Here is a 17648-nt window from a genome sequence, read left to right on the forward strand (position 1 = left end):
CTCGAGCTGTTTAGTCAGAAGCCCTATGTGTGAGCGTATCCTTGACACAGGTGGAGAAAACGCGCTTTGACCAAGCCTGTAGCGAAATATTCAGTCCCAGCCGTCAGAGGGAAACATCAATCCACCCACCCGTGGCAGCCGTGCAAGAGCCCCTTACCCCTGAACACGTCTCCGTTTTGTAATCTTGCCTCGCTCACAGAATAGGCCCAGCATGTGCAGCTGGCCAGCCACCCCCTCTCACACAAACACAGGATACAGCATTTGTATAGCAGTGGGAGCTTTCCTCACATGTAGATTTCACCAAACAGACAAAAGCACTACGTACAAGAAGTAACTCACCACCACCTTATACCGTGCAATGCAGCCCCCACCCCACGACCTTCTTCACTGCACATAGACATACACGCACGGACTAGCATTATCTTTCTACTATAATACCCTCCCTCTTTATACTAAGCCATCCACCACCCAACTACTACGAACCTTGCCCTGCTCCAGGCACTGCCCTTCTAATAACCACTACCTTTTAACTTTCCAGTGCAGTACCTTCCTGTGGCTAATGCGCTTTTGCTGCTGCATGTAGCACATGGCAATAACTAACCCTTTTTCTTTACTTCTCCAAGCAAGACCTGCCAACAACCACCACCCTTCTAATGCTCCCCACTGCAGGGCAGCGAATAAGAACCACACAGTTCCTGCTCCCTACTGTGCCTGCCAACAACCACCACTGTTCTACAACACGATGTAACACGCTCCAAAAATGTCCATACTTTTACCAGAACTTCACCACACTGCGGTTCTTGCCGGTAACAAGCAGCCTTTTACTGCTCCATGCTTCACATACAGTCATCGCAGTTCTTTCTTCTTTCTATCCTCTATGTAGCACCTGCCAATAACTACCCCTTTTTCCAGTGTTCAAGAGAGTGCCTGGTGATATTCGCCACCATTCTGCCAGACGATGCATTCATTGCCTACCAATAATCACCACCCTTTTGCTGTACCATACAGGATTGCCAAAACCACCTCCTCTGTTCTACTGCATCACCCACTGCGTGCCAATAAGTACCTTTCTTTTTCTGCTCCATGCTTCCTGTGTAACAACTGCCACCCTTTTACTGCTTCGTGCAGCACCCACTGAAAATGACTAAGCATCTCACCTACCAGTTTTCCTATACATTGCAGCACACGCGAAGAACCAATCACTTGGGCCTTGGTTTTGCTCCTCGTCCCTTCCCCCCCATTTCTGTGTGTGTGTTTGTGTTCTGTGTGTGTGTGCAAATGCAATAGGTCTCGCATTTGTGAGAAATTAAGCTATTGGCGTTGTAAATGACAATGCCATTTATTTATCGGTTTTCAAAACCAACACATAAATACAAAATTTGTCATTTACGATGCCAATAGCTCTAACTTTTACAAAGGCGAAACCGTTGCATTGTAAATGCTTGTTTTTTATTGTCATTTATGTGTAAAATCATTCAGCAATAAACATGTACCAAACTGGGTTAATTCATCGCTTTTCAGAGCTTGGGTAAATGGGAACTAGGAAATGAAATGAATGAATGAAATAATGATTTCTAAAGCGCACTACTACCCGTGGGTATCTAGGCGCTGACTACCAAAACAGGGTGGGTCCCAGTGAAAATAACACCAGCCTAGTGAAACGCAAGAGAGGCAGAAGAGCAAGATAAACTAGTGGTTGAATAACCAAGTTTTAAGAACTTTCCGAAATGTGAAAAGATTTACTGAAGTTTTGAGTGCTATTGGCATCGTATTCCAGAGTTTGGTAGTGGCCGCTGCAAAGCTCTTGCCTCCCCTGGTAGCTCTTTTAAACTTGGGAACAACCAAGTTAGCCTGGGAAGCCGATCTTAAGGTTCTGACAGGGGTGTGCAGATGCAAGAGTTGCTTAATAGAGTCTGGGCCCTCTGAGTGGAGGGCCTTAAAGGCTATGCACAGGGACTTGAACATAACTCTCTTTTTTGACCGGAAGCCAGTGTAGTAGGGGGAGAGACTTGGACACTGACTGAGGCTTTGGAATTCCCAAAACGCAGTCAAGCGGCCGCATTTTGGACCATTTGTAGTTTATCCAGGGCTTTCTTATGGGCGGTCAGGAAGCGCCCGTTACAGTAATCTATTTTAGAAAAGATCAGTGTTGTGATCACTGCTTTGCGTAGGTCCATAGGGATAATAGGAAAAACCTTTCCTTAGTGATTTAAAGATGAAAAAAATATGTCGAGGTAATGGCATTAGCATGATCCACAAAAGACAGTTTTTCATCAAACTGTACTCCCAGGTTTTTTACCTTTGGCACTGGAATTGGGAGGGTACCCAATTCTAGAGGCCACCAGCAAGGAGACCAAAGGTTGCTTGCCAAAGAGTAGTACCTCAGTTTTGTCTGAGTCAATTTCAGACAATTGGTGGACATCCACCTCCCAATCTGTACTATGCAGCTGTGAAAGCATTTAGCTGTGTTATCTGCATTCTCTGTGACAGACACTACAATTTGGGTGTCGTCAGCATAAGAGACAACCGAGGAGCCCAGGCCTTTGATTAGTGAAGCCAGGGGTGTAACATACAGATTAAATAGGGTGGGTCTCAATGGCGAACCTTGTGGTACGCCACAGGGAAGGGTGAAAGATGTAGATCTGTGACCGTTACATTCCACATCTGCAGTCTGTCAGTGAGAAATGAGCTGAGGAGTTTAAGGGCAGTACCTCTGACTCCTATCTTGAACAGCCGGTTGACAAGGAGTTGATGGTTGACCGTGTCAAACGCTGCCAAAAGGTCCAACAATATTAGGGCAGTGTTCCTTCCGTTGTCTGAAGTTGTTCTGACATATTCTGCGGCTGTGATTAGGGCTGTCTCAGTACTATGTTGGCTTCTGAAGCCAAACTGAGAGGGATCCAGTAAATTGTGCTCCTGGATAAATAGAGTGAGCTCGGGGTGTTTATAGCTTTCTCTATCAGTTTGGCAAGGAAGGGAAGTCGAAAGATTGGCCAATAATTATTGGGATTATCGGCATCCAGATTGTTTTTTTTTTTTTTTTCAAAAAGAGGAAGGATTGATGCAATTTTCCAATTTTTAGGGAAGTATCCAGACTGGAGCATTTGATCTCACTCTCCAATACTGAGTCAACAAGGACAGCTAAATACTTCAGTGCTCCAGGTCTGCACCTCTTTGACACCCAGCCTTGCCCATAAATCTGGCTGAGCACTTTTCATTATCAGGTTCTGCCATTTGCAGCCTGATAATAGTTGAAAGTACATACAGCCTTCCCTTAATGTTAAAAGAAACATTTAACCCTGTGCTTATTTAAAAATAATCTCAAGGCTGCGAGCTACTTTGAAGGTGTCTGGGAGCTACTGGTAGCTCGAGATCGACTGGTTGAAGACAACTGGAATACACCACACAAATTAATTAGGAATATATTGGGTATTACAGAGCGGATTAGGGATACAACACGTTTGTTCTGTGAGGACTGTGTAAACTAGTATGGGGCAAGGAGAAGTTACATAGATCGAGGTGCATTGGGGCTGTGCAGAATGAAGTCCTTGTTACATGTTGACATGAAGCTCCTTGAATTAGGTCAACTACAGCTAGAAGGAAAAACATATATGGAATGCAAATAACCAGTATCATTCATAGAGTTGTAAATACTCTAGAGTGCTCCGAGGGCAAACAGACACATTTCTGAGTTAATTCTTGTGTGTTCAATTATTTATTCAATATTCCCACCAGAATTCAATTCTTGCACTCCAAGGCAAAAAGGAGCGTGTCTTACTGCCACTGTGTTTTGTGCTTGAGTGACGCGCAGGCCTGGGGCTTTTTCAAGGCTGAAACAGTGAATTACGACAGATTATCTAAAAAGCAATTATTTGAAATCTTATGGGTTGTGGTCACAGAGGTGTTCCACTGCACTTGTAAACATCCTGCCAGCAGCTGCTGAGAAGTGATGCACAGTTGTACTAGTGAGAAAGATGATTATCAATATAACGTTTGGATAAAAAAAGGTAAGTTGTTTTCTCTTGCAGACACAAAAATCATTTAAATTTCACCTAGCAGGAGATGCCTATGGTTCTAACGCAGTTTACATGGACCCAGAACGAGTTGGTTTTGGTCTCACATTACATAAGGGTAGGTTAAGGATTCCATATAGAAGTGTGTTCTAATGTTGTCATTCCAAGTATGTTATATTGGAAAGGAGCTTAAGTGGGTTGTTGTGTTCAGCATCTTGAATCTTAGAGCAATGATGCTCAGGAGCTTGATGCACTTTGGCTATGCCCTACTTGTGTTGGGCCAGGTGCAGTACAGAAGAGGTTTGTACTGAAGTCCGACCACTAGGTGCCATAACCAGTAACCATAGAATGATGTGTAGTACTTTTGATACTATGCGCCAACATGCCATTGCAGATGTGAAAGCCACACAATAGAATAGCATAAAAGCCAGATCTGGTGGCACAGAGGACCAATGCATCTACTTCAGAAACCTGTGTTTGACCACATTACTGCAGGTTCAAATCTCAGTAGCACCATCTAGGCTTTCATCCTTCTGAGGTCGACACAATTGGTACTATTCAGTTCAGTAACAGTAAACTCATGTTATTCAGGTCAAGATACCCGAGTTGTGAACATTCATTTTACAAATTCACGTTGGGTTATGTTACTCTAGGCCAAGTTTTCAAATGTTGAGTCAAACAGGACCTTACGTAGTATTTTAATTGTGGGCAGAACCTTCCCTGCATGGAATGAACGAGTCGGATGTGCAGTCTCCTGCCATGGGTGAATGAACTGAATGTTGAAGCCCGGCTTGCTCCATTGTCTCTGACCACTGCTGTATGCTCAATTAAAGCATTTCTCTGCCTCTTTCTGCCTCCCCAGTTCACCGCCAGCGGCTCATCTTCTCTTGTGTCATTTGGTTCACCTTCATGTATTTCTTTTGGAAACTGGGGGATCCCTTTCCTATCCTCAGTCCGAAGCACGGTGAGTTATTCCTTTGACAGTTTGTTTCTTAGATGCTGTGTGTCCCTTCTGTAGTTTTAGTTTTACTGTTCAGCAGTTTTTGTAAGCAGTGTCGTTAGTAACTGGTCATCAGGTTTGTTATCTTCACTTGACTCAATGAATGTAAAAGTATAGTATTTACAGAGCACTTTACACTAGCTTTCAACCATTTCCCACATCCTTTCAATCTTCTTAGCGCTCACAATTTTGTAATTCGTACTCCTGAAGAAGAACAACAGTAACATTGTCCATTTACTCACTTAGTCAACTCTGCTGTGGAGGGAAACTCATGGTATGTAGATACAACTGGGTCGGTGCTTAATTTATAAAAGGATAAGTCGGGAATGCAGCCCGCACCACACATTCCCCCTGCCAGCTGCCAATGACAGTACAAGCACAGCTATTAACCATCACACTCTTACCAGTGTGACAATTCATAATATTCCAGGCCTCCAAAGCTATAGGAATGGCTTGGGAAGCAGGCATTAGTCATTGTATACGTAAATCGAACTAATACGCTGCTGTTTTTATGCGCCTACCTAAATTAGCCAGAAAGTGCCACCATGTGGCTTTGTATTATAAGCCATGATGCTGCAATTAGGTGACCGTACAGAGCACCGGAAACTACCGGCTCAAATTAAGCACTGAACTGGGTATATTTCGTAGAGGTTTGTATGGCTTCTGCTGCTCCATGCTCTGTATTCCCAGTCCCAGCTTTCTTCTTATGACGCTCTCACGCTCTTCATGTACCTGAATAAATATTGTATCAGTCCATTTTTGCCTGTAGAGAAAGAACTGAAAGGAGCAATGAGTGGGCGAGTGTTCTAGAGGTTTGCTTGGCATCTGGAAGACAGTGCATGGGTTTTCCAAAAGCCTTGCTAAATGCTCGGGTCTCTACCGATGCCACAGATGTGCGTCTTCCATGTGTGAAGGAAGGGGAGGTAGTCCAGAAGTACAAGTGACACTAGGAGAAGTCACTGATACGAAATGTCACCTAGATTACTATAACCATAATAATAATTAAAAACTAGAAGTGAACTTCTCTTGAGGAAATACCTCTAATATATATGTTATTTGTTCGGGTAATCAGTTCTTACTTGGAGATAACCCCTCCTGCAGCACATGTGCAAATATCTGCTACATATGGCGTGTTCAAAAAGTTTGAAAATCTGAGAACCAGTGCAGTTGGGCAATGCTTGTTTATAAAATATTGTGTCACGGTTTGGCTAAATGAACTGTTTGTGCACCATGTGAATTCCGGATGCTAGTTTAGATCCCTGTCACTCATGCTGTCTGTCTCTTCCAGGCATTCTCTCCATCGAGCAGCTGATCAGCCGGGTGGGTGTGATCGGAGTGACCCTGATGGCGCTGCTGTCCGGCTTCGGTGCAGTGAACTGCCCCTACACATACATGTCCTACTTCCTGAGGTGCACAGGTTCCCATCATGCATCATTGTATCGGCTGTCTGGATAGTGCTTGTTTCAGTTCAGTGTGAGATTGTGAGACAGATGTTGCACATTCTAAATCAGAGAGCTGTGTCAATTACAATCTGCTGAGGAGATCTGCAGCCAGAAGCTGTGTGAATATGTGTTGAGAAGGGTCTTTCTTGCCCCACCAGTGCCAAGCAAGGCTGTGCTCCAAGATACTTTTATTGACAGGGGTTAGGAACTTCCCCTCCTCCTTGAATAGGGTTGTTTAATTATAGCGCAGACTCTTGCCATGCAACCAACCAAGATTGTATTCTAAAAGAATCCTTAACCCTTGGGAGCATCAAACTTTATAGACTGCCCCTTTGATAACTGGAAGAACTGTTGTAGAGAACAGCGGGGGGATGTTGGGTACTTCATGGAACATGTAATCTCTCTACGTCCACACAGCGCCTCATAGACTTGCGCGTCACGTCCTGAGCGCTCCCTGTTTATCCTGATTGCTGATACAAGACAGCCTCTTAATACAATTCTGCACAGTTAAATAACTAATGTTAAGAAATATGACGCATTGACTAAGAATATGTATAATCCACATCGGGGATATTTCAAATGTAGTACCTCTTCGTTTGCTGTGTATAATGGTGAAACATGACCTAGAATGATAAATATTAACTCCCCCATCAATATATTATATTAGGGTAAGGACTAAAATGTGCTTTTCGTTTACTGGTATAACCAGTGCTTTTTACTTGGCCATTTCCCAGCGTGAGTTTAGTTTCTGTTTGGTCTCTTTGGGTGTCCTACAACTGCTAACCAGAACGACAGAATGGAAAATACTTTAAATACTTAAGTAGGTGAGAATCACGATGTCAAGTCTGAAATATATGCAGGAATCGACCAGTATGAAACATAACAGAAAAAAACTGTAAATGAAATGTAAAATATTAGACTTTTAGGGAATATCTGTATTTTAATGGACTAGATTATGAGGTAATGTCTTTTGGTTTTATTTTGGTGGAGATGAGATGGTGAAGATTATTATTCAGCAACATATTATACCACGCAATGCAGTGCAACATGCAAATATTGTTGTGTACCTCCCAGTTCGAGGAAAGCTTTCCTTCATCCCAAGAGGGTCTTGCTTACTGCTCCCATTTAGGGGAAAAGGAAAATGGGCAGGTGTGTCTGACCCCTCTCTGTGAGGAGCTCTGCCCATCTGGATCCAGAGTCTTATGGGTCAGACAACTCTGCCAGAGAATCTGTTATCTGCAGCGGTTATATGTAAGATGCTTGAACCCTCACCCAAGTCAAGTCAAGTCATGAAATTTGTATAGCGCACTACATACCCAGAGGGTTTCAAGGCGCTTAGGAAGGGGAGGAGGATTATTTGTCAAATATCCACCCAGGCCCCTGAAAAGAGTGAGAATAGACAGCTGCTGGCGTTTCATAATGTTTATTGTGTAGAATCCGCACACAAGCCTTGTATATGAGAATGAAGGATACTATTAAATCAATCCCAACATTCTTAATGTAGAATTAAATGACGACTGTGAAAACCCAAAGCATTTTACAATAAACACCTCTAGTATTTGGAATGAGTTTGTCTAAATCCTACCTAAGGCGTGTGTGTATGTATGTATGTATGCATGTATGTGTGTCAGCTTCATGGTTATGGCAGCAGCTGAGTGATTAGTGTTTTCTCCAACAAAATTATGCCAAACCAGCTAGTTATCCCGCATACCTTAAAAAGCTTTTGAACCTGCAGTTGGGTAATGGCCGTGCGGATTCTCACTTCAACAATACATCAACCTATCTAGTCCCTCCCAAATCTCTGGCCTCTTTATACACTTCTCCAAATAACTCTTGATGGGGAGGAGTAGCTGTGGTGCAGCCTTCCATACCTGTACTGTACAGAATGAACAATGTCTCAGTCATAGACACTTTACCAGAAAACGATGTTGACAAGTTTGGCTGTTTTGAACAACTTGGACTGGTGCCTTGTCTCGTTGACCCTACAGCTGTACTCTAAAGCGATATGCCCAGTTGACGATGCCCGTTTCTATTCTAGGAATGTGACGGATACAGATATCGCAGCCCTGGAACGAAGACTTTTACAGACTTTGGATATGATAATCAGCAAGAAGAAGAGGTGAGCACAAACTAAAAGAATATTTAGATGGCTGGCATTATTTACAATAAAGTGCATTTCTTATACATGTGCAAAATACACAGGTATGCACATTCGTGATTTCTTATTGTTATTTTTCACACCTTCCTGCAGTCCCTAGAACAGAGGTCTTCAAACTTTTGTAGGTTGAGCCCCCCCTGCTGAATTTTTGGAAATGTCGGGCCCCCCCACCACCTGGCAGAAATTTCTGGAATGTGGCGCGCTACATAATTGACCGCCACCCGCGTATCCCAGGCCATATCCGGCAAATAATGTTCAACGCAATAAGAGTTTAGTTAACTGTAGGTTTGTGGGTGGGTATGGTTAAATCACAGTGGCTTATTACACAGCTCAAAACAAAATTTCCCAAAATAAAATGTGCACAAAATGTTTTTACTAGAATGCTTTGTTTTACACATGACAGATTGATAATTAATGTGACGGGTGTGCCTGTTTTTCGCCACAGAGACGGTCAATCTGTGGATGGATTTTTGCCACTGCCATCCTCAGGTTGTGCTCCACATCCAGTCTTGAACGGTACTTGGTCTTTAGTACCGCAAGTGCTGAGAACCCAATCTCACATAAATAGGACGAGCTGAAAGGCAAGAGAGTTTTGATTGCAGGTTCTCGCAAAGCTGAATATTCTGCAGACATTTTCAGCCAAAACTCTCCCAGTGAGACTTTGCTGAAATGCATCTGCAGAGTGCGGTCACTTTGGAGATCAATTAGTTCTTCCTGCATACGGATTGGGAGATGGCTTGCCACGTCTGCCAGAAATGGTTGAAAGACCCAGTCGTTTAAGTGATCATTGTCCTCAGGAAAATACTTTTGCAAACTGTCCCTGAGAGAAGTCAGATGATTTTTTATTACCTCAGCAATCCTTGGAAGTTCATATTCAGTCTCCGCAAGTGCATCTACTAAGCATGGAAACTGCTCAAACAGGCCATCTTCAACTAGTCTTCCCCATAATTCAAGCTTCTTCTTGAATGCAGTTATTCTTTTATTCATGGTAAAAGAAGTCATGTCAGCTCCTTGCAGAGACAGATTCAGGGAATTTAATTTCTCAAAAATGTCAGCAAGGTATGCTAGAAGTACAAGCCAGCGGGGATTGCATAATTGTTCTGCTTTGCAGGGGTCCAAACTCAGAAGAAACTGCCGTACTTCATTCCTTAATTCAAAGATGCGAGACAGCACTTTCCCCCGGGATAACCACCGCACTTCTGTATGAAACAGCAAGCCATCATGCTCAGCTCCCATTTCTGCACATAAAATTGCAAATAGACGAGCTCTTGTGGGATGGGTCTTTATAAAATTTACTATTTTTACAGCAGAATTCAGCACATCCTCTAGTTCGCTTTCCATGTTTCTAACAGCAAGGGCTTCACGGTGTATCATGCAGTGGGTCCAAAGAATATGTGGAGCCACTTTCAATACGTTTGCTTTTAGGCCAGCCCTAGCACCACACATTGAAGGAGCACCATCTGTGCAGATTCCAACACAGTTATCCCATTTCAAGCCGTGGACATTCAGGAAGTCATTGATCATGGAAAACAAATCTGATCCTGTTGCCCGCCCCTTGATTGGCTTGCAAAATAAAAAATCTTCTAATACTAGTGTTTCATGACAGTAACGAACATATGCAATTAAGTGGGCATCCTTTGACACATCAGTTGCTTCATCCAGCTGTAAAGCAAACAAACTTAATTTCAACCTGGCTATGAGCTGTCCCTGGATATCTTCTGACATGTCAGCGATGCGGCGGCAAACTGTTGTATCTGAGATTGGTATACTTTTGAATTTCTCGGCTGCTTTTTCACCAAGCATTGTCCTAGCTACGTCGAGCAATGCTGGGAGAATCACCTTTTCTCCATCTACAAAGGGCCTTTTGTTTTTGGCAATGTGGTATGCTACTTGGTATGATGCTTTTAATGCAGTTGCAGGAGTATTTGCCACATGTTTCACAGCTTCTTTCTGCTGGGTTATCTCTGTCAACTTCCGGTCAAAAAAAATCTCTGCTTTTTCCTGCTAGAGACCCATGTTTCGTTTCAAAGTGACGCCTTAGTTTGGTTGGCTTCAAGCTGTCATTAGCTAGGATCACGCCACAAATCACACACTGCGGTCTACTTTCGCCACTAACAACAATGCAGGTGAAACCAATATCCAAATAGGAGGAATCATATTTCCTTATTTTTGCAGCTTTTCTCTCTCCGTCGCTTTCTGTTTCAGCCTTTCGCTTGAGCACTTGACCATCTTTTCGGAGCACAAAACGATCCATATCAAATGCTTGCTTAACCTAAGACACAAAATTTGAAGCTGTATGTTAATGAATAGTAAATGGCTGCGATTTTACAGCTGCATGAGGTACAGGAGGTCTTTAACTTTGTAGTTGCAAAAAAAAGATTTGTTAAAAAAATATCCTATGTTTTAAATAAAATAAATTTGGATAAAAGCATAATTCTGTGGTAAGTGGCTAAAAAGTAATTCCAGCTCATCCAGGCTTTAAGTAGGTGCTCCCAAAATTGCTGCAGTATGTATATACTGTATACCACCGATGAGGCTCTGAAAGTTACTTGTTCGAAGGTTAGTCAGGGCAAACTTCAGCACTGCCCCTTCACCGATCACTCAAAAACAAATGCGTACCTTCTTATTCACTTCCTGAGATGCTTCTTCTGCTTGAATAGGAGTCCTCAGCCTAGCGACCAAGTAGCTTTTTGCCTTGCAATGAAGAGAAAATGTTTAAGAAATATTACTTGCATGTTCTCAAGTTATTAGTTGAAGTCCTGAAGGCTGGTAAGCTGGCCATGATCTGCAAGTTAAAAATTTGAATTCTGGCTGTTTAAGTATGAACGCAATATTACAGACGGACGGCCAGGGCAAAAAAGCACTGGGAAAAATCACTTAATCTACTGCAGCAAAAAGGGTTCATACAACATGTGCAGCTGAAAGGCATCTGGAACAGAACAAGGAGGGCTCCAGGGATACTCCGTACCACCACTCTGTACATTTTTGAAATTTGTATTCAAAATATAAATCTTTCCTATGTCAAAGCTATGACGTCATTAGTTAAGATACCACCTTTATATATAAGGAAAAATCCCACGCGGTTAAAAGAAAAAAAAGCAGCCACCGAAAGCAAAATCAAGCAAAGCAGGTGAGGAAAAAAGTCACTGACCTAAAGTGTGTGACAGGACTCAATACTTCATGACTGGGCAAAGAACTTGGTACATATTTCAAAGAAAGAAAATCAAGTGCAAAACCTTCCAATGTTGCGACAGATACACGGGTAAAAGTGCTCAAAAACATGCTGGCGCTGTTGTCACACTAGAAATGCTGAAAATGCGTAAATAGAAAGTTATGTGCATACACATAGCCAAAGGAACACCAGTGGACCTAGCAGACAAGACGTCAAACTAAAACATTCAGTGCAAGGGTGGTGCTGGCACTGTTGGGATCAGTGTCACCGCAGATCATGCAAATGGCCACGCAGAAAAGAGAGGAAAACAATGGTTTTATATGTGATAGAAAGCAGGTATTATCTAATCAGAAAAATCTGAGACATACAATAATATTGTACCTTATACGCTTTTGTTACTTGCACAAATTTCACTTTTTCCTCCTATAATGTACTGTTTGCTACCTCTTGCATTTTGTTTGCTTTTGATACATGCGCAAGTGCCACATTGCCTGGCCTGGCAGTGGTGCAACCCCCCAGTGACTGACATGCCCAGTGGCCCCCAGTGACGCAATGGCCAGGCGCCATGTACACATAGCGAGAGGAAAGGCCAGGACCCAGACACCCAGGAGAATGTGCGGCCAGCGACGACGATGTTACTTCTGTTTTAGTTTCAGGGCCAAGAGAGCAGCTTACTAATACCGTCTTGTCTGTGCCATGTCAAAACCCCACTAACAAATTATATGCCTTGGTGTTTTAAAGAAGTTCGGCTATGAAGAGAGTAGGCTTGGAAATGCGACCACTTGGGACCCCATTTTGAAGAAGTCTATCGTTTTGGTGGCAAGTGAGCCTTTGCCATTTCAGTGTTTCTACGTCATTTCCTCCTTTTATGTTTTCCTTTCTATTATATTGCAGTGGTATTTTCAGCCAGATGTGTTTTCTCCTATGTTGGTTATTTATGATGAAAAAGGTAACTTACATCAGCATGTTTTCTGCAAAACATATATATGCTGAAATGCGTCTGTGTGTTACTATGGTCTCATGAAACGTAAAGTTTGCTTTCGTAATTTGTTCCCTTGTAATTTTTACTCATTTATCATTACTGTTCCTATTGTGAAGCGCTCTGAAATCGAGTAAAGTCTGCGCTATAGCAAAACGCATAAAAAACAAATGCATACATAACTGTGGCTGAACATCAGTACAACACCCCCCCCCCTGCCCTCGAGAAAGTCCATGCTGGCCTGCTGTTTAATATAGTTCACTAAATCACGACAAATACGGCAGTAACAACCCTCCGCCCCCCCGCCCTCGAAAGTCCATGCTGGCCTGCTGTATAAACAAATCACGACAAATGTTTGATATCTGAACAATTTCTGTGAGCATATGAATGAGGCCATCTGAAATGTGTTCTAATCTATCGTTTTGGCCTGCTTGGACCTCCTTCCAGGCAAAACATGCAATCAGCCATCTTGCGTGAGGATAAAGCTAAGTTCCTGTCACATTTGAATGAGCTAAGGCTAATATCATAATTGTGCAAGCTGTTCTGAGAGCTCAATGGAAAGCGGCATCGGCGCGAGACTTCAGCAATATCATTGACGATGTGGCACGCCAATACCTCGAAGTGTAACTCGACGAAAATCCGGGATCACCTCCAGATGTGCAATGATCTCTGTTTTAGCATGCAAGGGCATTGGGTGTAAATCTCCCCGTGCGTGGTGTTATGTATGCACTGCTTTACAAAATGATCTGTCTCTCCCCTGATGCCTGATTTATTCTGCATCAATCATTCTGCGTGATAACACTTCACCTGCATGTTGTGCTTACAAAGGAAACTAATACATGCATGCCCATGCACGTCGCTCTTCTAAAATGTTTCCATTTAAATGCAGATTTACTCTTTCTGCCCAGATGATAAAACCGTGCAGCCCATACCAAAGGAAAGTCGACCGCCAGCCTCCCACATCCCTGCCTCATTTTCTGACAAGAGATCACAAACATTCAGAAGGGGTCAGGATTAGGTTTCCTCTCGGAAAGAATTATCAATTATAAAATAAAGAACCTGAGGACTGCCTTATTATTGCTCTGTGGGTTTCTCAGAATGTGCTTTACCATCAACACAATAGCGACCAGCCACACAGCCTCGAGAAAGTCCATGCAGCATAATAGAAATCATGGCAAATACGGCCCCAACAACCCTCCCCCGCGCCCCCCCCTGCCCTCGAGAAAGTCCATGCAGCATAATAGAAATCATGGCAAATACGGCCCCAACAACCCTCCCCCGCGCCCCCCCCTGCCCTCGAGAAAGTCCATGCAGCATAATAGAAATCATGGCAAATACGGCCCCAACAACCCTCCCCCGCGCCCCCCCTGCCCTCGAAAGTCCATGCTGGCCTGCAGCATAATAGAAATCATGGCAAATACGGCCCCAACAACCCTCCCCCGCGCCCCCCCCTGCCCTCGAGAAAGTCCATGCAGCATAATAGAAATCATGGCAAATACGGCCCCAACAACCCTCCCCCGCGCCCCCCCCTGCCCTCGAGAAAGTCCATGCCGGCCTGCAGCATAATAGAAATCATGGCAAATACGGCCCTAACAACCCCCCCTGACCTCGAGAAAGCCCCCTTACCAGCGATGAGGGCAGAATCCAGCGATGATGGGCACACAGATTACACCGAGGAGAGGCACACGCAGACCCGAGCGAGGAGAGGCGATGAGGGGCAGATTGCAGCAATCCTTCCAAGCGAGACGACGGGGAACACGTCCACAAACAGGAAGAAAAGGCAGCTAAAGTTAGATGTAGGGGCTTTATGGCCGCAAATTTCGCGGCACTTCCTACAATCGCAGCTGCTGCCACTCTCATTGGTGGTGCATCAGTAGTGACGTTCTGCATGCTGATTGGGCTGCTGCTCACGCTTCCCCCAATCACAACGCGACGTGGGACAGACGAAAACGAAGGACAAAAACAACACAACGAAGGTAAGCTTTTCGCCTGGAGCCCGCGCCCCCCCTGGAATGGTGGCGCGCCCCCCCTGGGGGGCGCGCCCCACAGTTTGAAGAACACTGCCCTAGAATATTTATGCCACTGACAGACTGATCAATCAACAAGTAAAGAGTGTCCTATGGTTACAATTAACCACATATAGGGAGCAAAACAAAGAAAGGATTTTAAACGGCCTGATTTAGGATGTTTAAAGAAAGCCCTCACTCACCACCTGGTGATGATATGCTTCATCATTGGGCTCCACCTAAGAGACCGAATGTCTCTTTGGTGTGCTACAACGCCAGGTCTACTGCGGAGCAGGTTGGTGAGAATTAGGGCGAGTTTTGTGCAAAACTAAACTAATGAGTGGTGAGGGATTTAAAATTGGGCTGTAGTGAATCAACTGGAACTTTATTCTATGATCACTAAAGACAGTATTTAAAATCAATCCCTATATATGACCTGGTGGAGCCCAATGATAAAGCATGTCATCACCAGGTGGTGAGTGAGGGCTTTCTTTAAACATCCTAAATCAGGCCGTTTAAAATCCTTTCTTTGTTTTGCTCTCTATATGTGGTTAATTGTAACCATAGGACACTCTTTACTTGTTGATTGATCATAACCGGGTAATAAAAGTGTCAATCTACTCTCCCTACCTCTCTTTTTGTTGAAGGAGACTGACAGACTGATGACATAAATTTTTAGTTTTTTGTGATAATCTGTGCCTCACAGGTAGTATCAATGCACATTACAAGATTGGTTGCATTCTTTTGAACATTTCATGCACAGAAACAGTGGGGGAAGCGAAAAGGCTGCCAGGATCTAGTTGTGTAGCTGAAGTCATTGCTGTCCTTTTCTGGGGCAGTCAGGGACGGGATGTGATAACTTCCAGTTGCACATCAGTGTGAGGAGAGATTGAGGGTTCAAGGAATAACGCAGATTTTAAGTATATTTGAGAGATTGAGCAAATTAGTAGTAGACTGGAGATCTGGAGTTAATGTGTTGTACGGTTTCTAAAATGGTTAGGTGGCCTACCTTTTTCTTCATAAATTTTCACAAGATTGGGAGTAAGGGACCCGGTAATCTGGTACTAGCTGGAGAGAGGGTTGTTTGACCATAAAGAATGCTGCTATTTTCACTGTAAGGTTATAGAGCTTTGTTTGTGCAACAGATCCCCTGAAATTAGATCCTGAGGTTGGTGGCAAGCCATGAAGATCTCAAAGAGCTAATACAGCTGCTGCATATCGGGCATTTTTAAAGGTTAAAAGGTCAGGGCTTTGAACAGCTAAGAAGAAAGAGCTGTAGTAATCGAACCATGAGAGGTAACGAGCTGTGTAATTGTGGCATATTATGGGCTGGTTGTTTCATTTGTAGGATCTAACCAGAGCAAGTTATTCTGGATATTGTACACTTTCTACCATTAAATAAGAATGTACTTATGTTTACACTTTTTTCAAAGAGTGTATTTGCTCGATGGTATTAATTCTGTAAGGTCATTCACATTCCCTAATCAAAAACTCTTTAAATCAGTCTTAATTTAATTTTTTTCGAAGCATTTTTATATAACTTGGCCTTTTTGGGAAATTGGCTGCATCACTGGAATGGAGAATTACCATGGATGTCAAGAAGAGCAGCCAAGCAGACAGAGATGAACTTGATGTGCTGTCATCCCCACAGCCATTGTCAAGTCATGTAAGGCTTTTCTCAGTTATTCATGCGAGCTCCATGATGCAGAACCCCATGGACAACCTACTCTTCAATTCCAATCTCAAAGTCGACTAAAGTGACACCCTCACCGATTGCCAGAAAGGCCCTCCTCAAACACAAAGATATGTACATTATCAATGACAGATCAATCAACGAGACTTGTGTCCAATATAACCAGTGTCATCCCAAAGCAGGCCCTGTAGTGGCTTCTCAAACTTCACTGCTGTAGAACACTCTGAGAAGTGACCTTGTCCACATCGGTGACCGGAATGAAGCTGACAATGGGCAGAATGTGGTAAAGAAAAAAAAAGGATGAATGGCCAGATTGGGGGCACTCGGAGAATTCATGAGAGGCTCCAGTGGACTCTACAACAAACTAAAAGGCCACATTGGACTTTGTGCTGGAGCACACCTCTATTAAGCTTAAACTCCCAGTGACACTGAAAGGGAAACCATGTTTCTCGTCTTAGAAAAGCACCCAGGGAAAACAGGCCAGTCTATGAAGAGGAAGGACATCTGTTGATGAAAATTCATTGTTCATCTAACACACCCTGTGCTAGTCTGTCAAATCTCTTTCAACCAAGGTGACCCCTAAAAGGAATTGTGTTTATAGTTGTTTTCAATTTTTTTACCAAATCTTTGGGGGCCTTATGTCTCAGAATAGTAAATAATGGGGCATGTTTAATGTGATACAATTATTATAAACAAATGCATATAATTGTATTGTTCAAAATGAATGCAAAAGATAGTGAGAAAATATGCATATTGTTTAGACATGTTTGTTAATGAAAGACAATGTAACAGGCAGGAAGAACGACAGGGTCTGTTGACAAAAGCTAGACACTGAACCTTCAAGCATAGCACATTAGCTAAAAAACTGGTATTGTATTGAACGTTCAGGCTGCCTAGCTTGGTCATGCCGTTCTCTTGTTTCATACTTAGTGAAAGAAAATTCCAGCCTACAGAATTGACTATTTTGTTCTTTTTGTATGAACTACTGTGAACATCATAAGTTCACAGTAGTTCATCATAAGCTTTTTCCTGCTTAATACTGACAGTAGTGAGTCAACAGACATAGGGTCAGGAACCTCCCATTTATATTTACTAGTTTTACTGATTTCGCCTCCAGCACACAGGACTCGAATCCAAAGAGACGATGCAGACCCAGCTTTCGTGCAAATATTCCTTTATTTCATA

At 43.2% G+C, this 17648-nt stretch overlaps 1 protein-coding gene across 1 annotated transcript in view; it reads left to right on the forward strand.

Moving 5' to 3' along the window:
• The window catches only part of GPHRB (golgi pH regulator B), a 50057-nt gene that overhangs the window by 16789 nt on the left and 15620 nt on the right, over positions 1 to 17648 (forward strand). Inside the window, exons 5-7 of the mRNA XM_086935502.1 lie at positions 4876 to 4977; positions 6302 to 6422; positions 8494 to 8574. Of these exons, the coding sequence (XP_086791628.1) occupies positions 4876 to 4977; positions 6302 to 6422; positions 8494 to 8574 (304 nt within the window). The remainder of the gene's footprint in view (positions 1 to 4875; positions 4978 to 6301; positions 6423 to 8493; positions 8575 to 17648) is intronic.

The sequence above is a fragment of the Lissotriton vulgaris genome, chromosome 8, assembly GCF_964263255.1.
Source record: "Lissotriton vulgaris chromosome 8, aLisVul1.2, whole genome shotgun sequence".
In the NCBI taxonomy this organism is placed as follows: Eukaryota; Metazoa; Chordata; class Amphibia; order Caudata; family Salamandridae; genus Lissotriton; species Lissotriton vulgaris.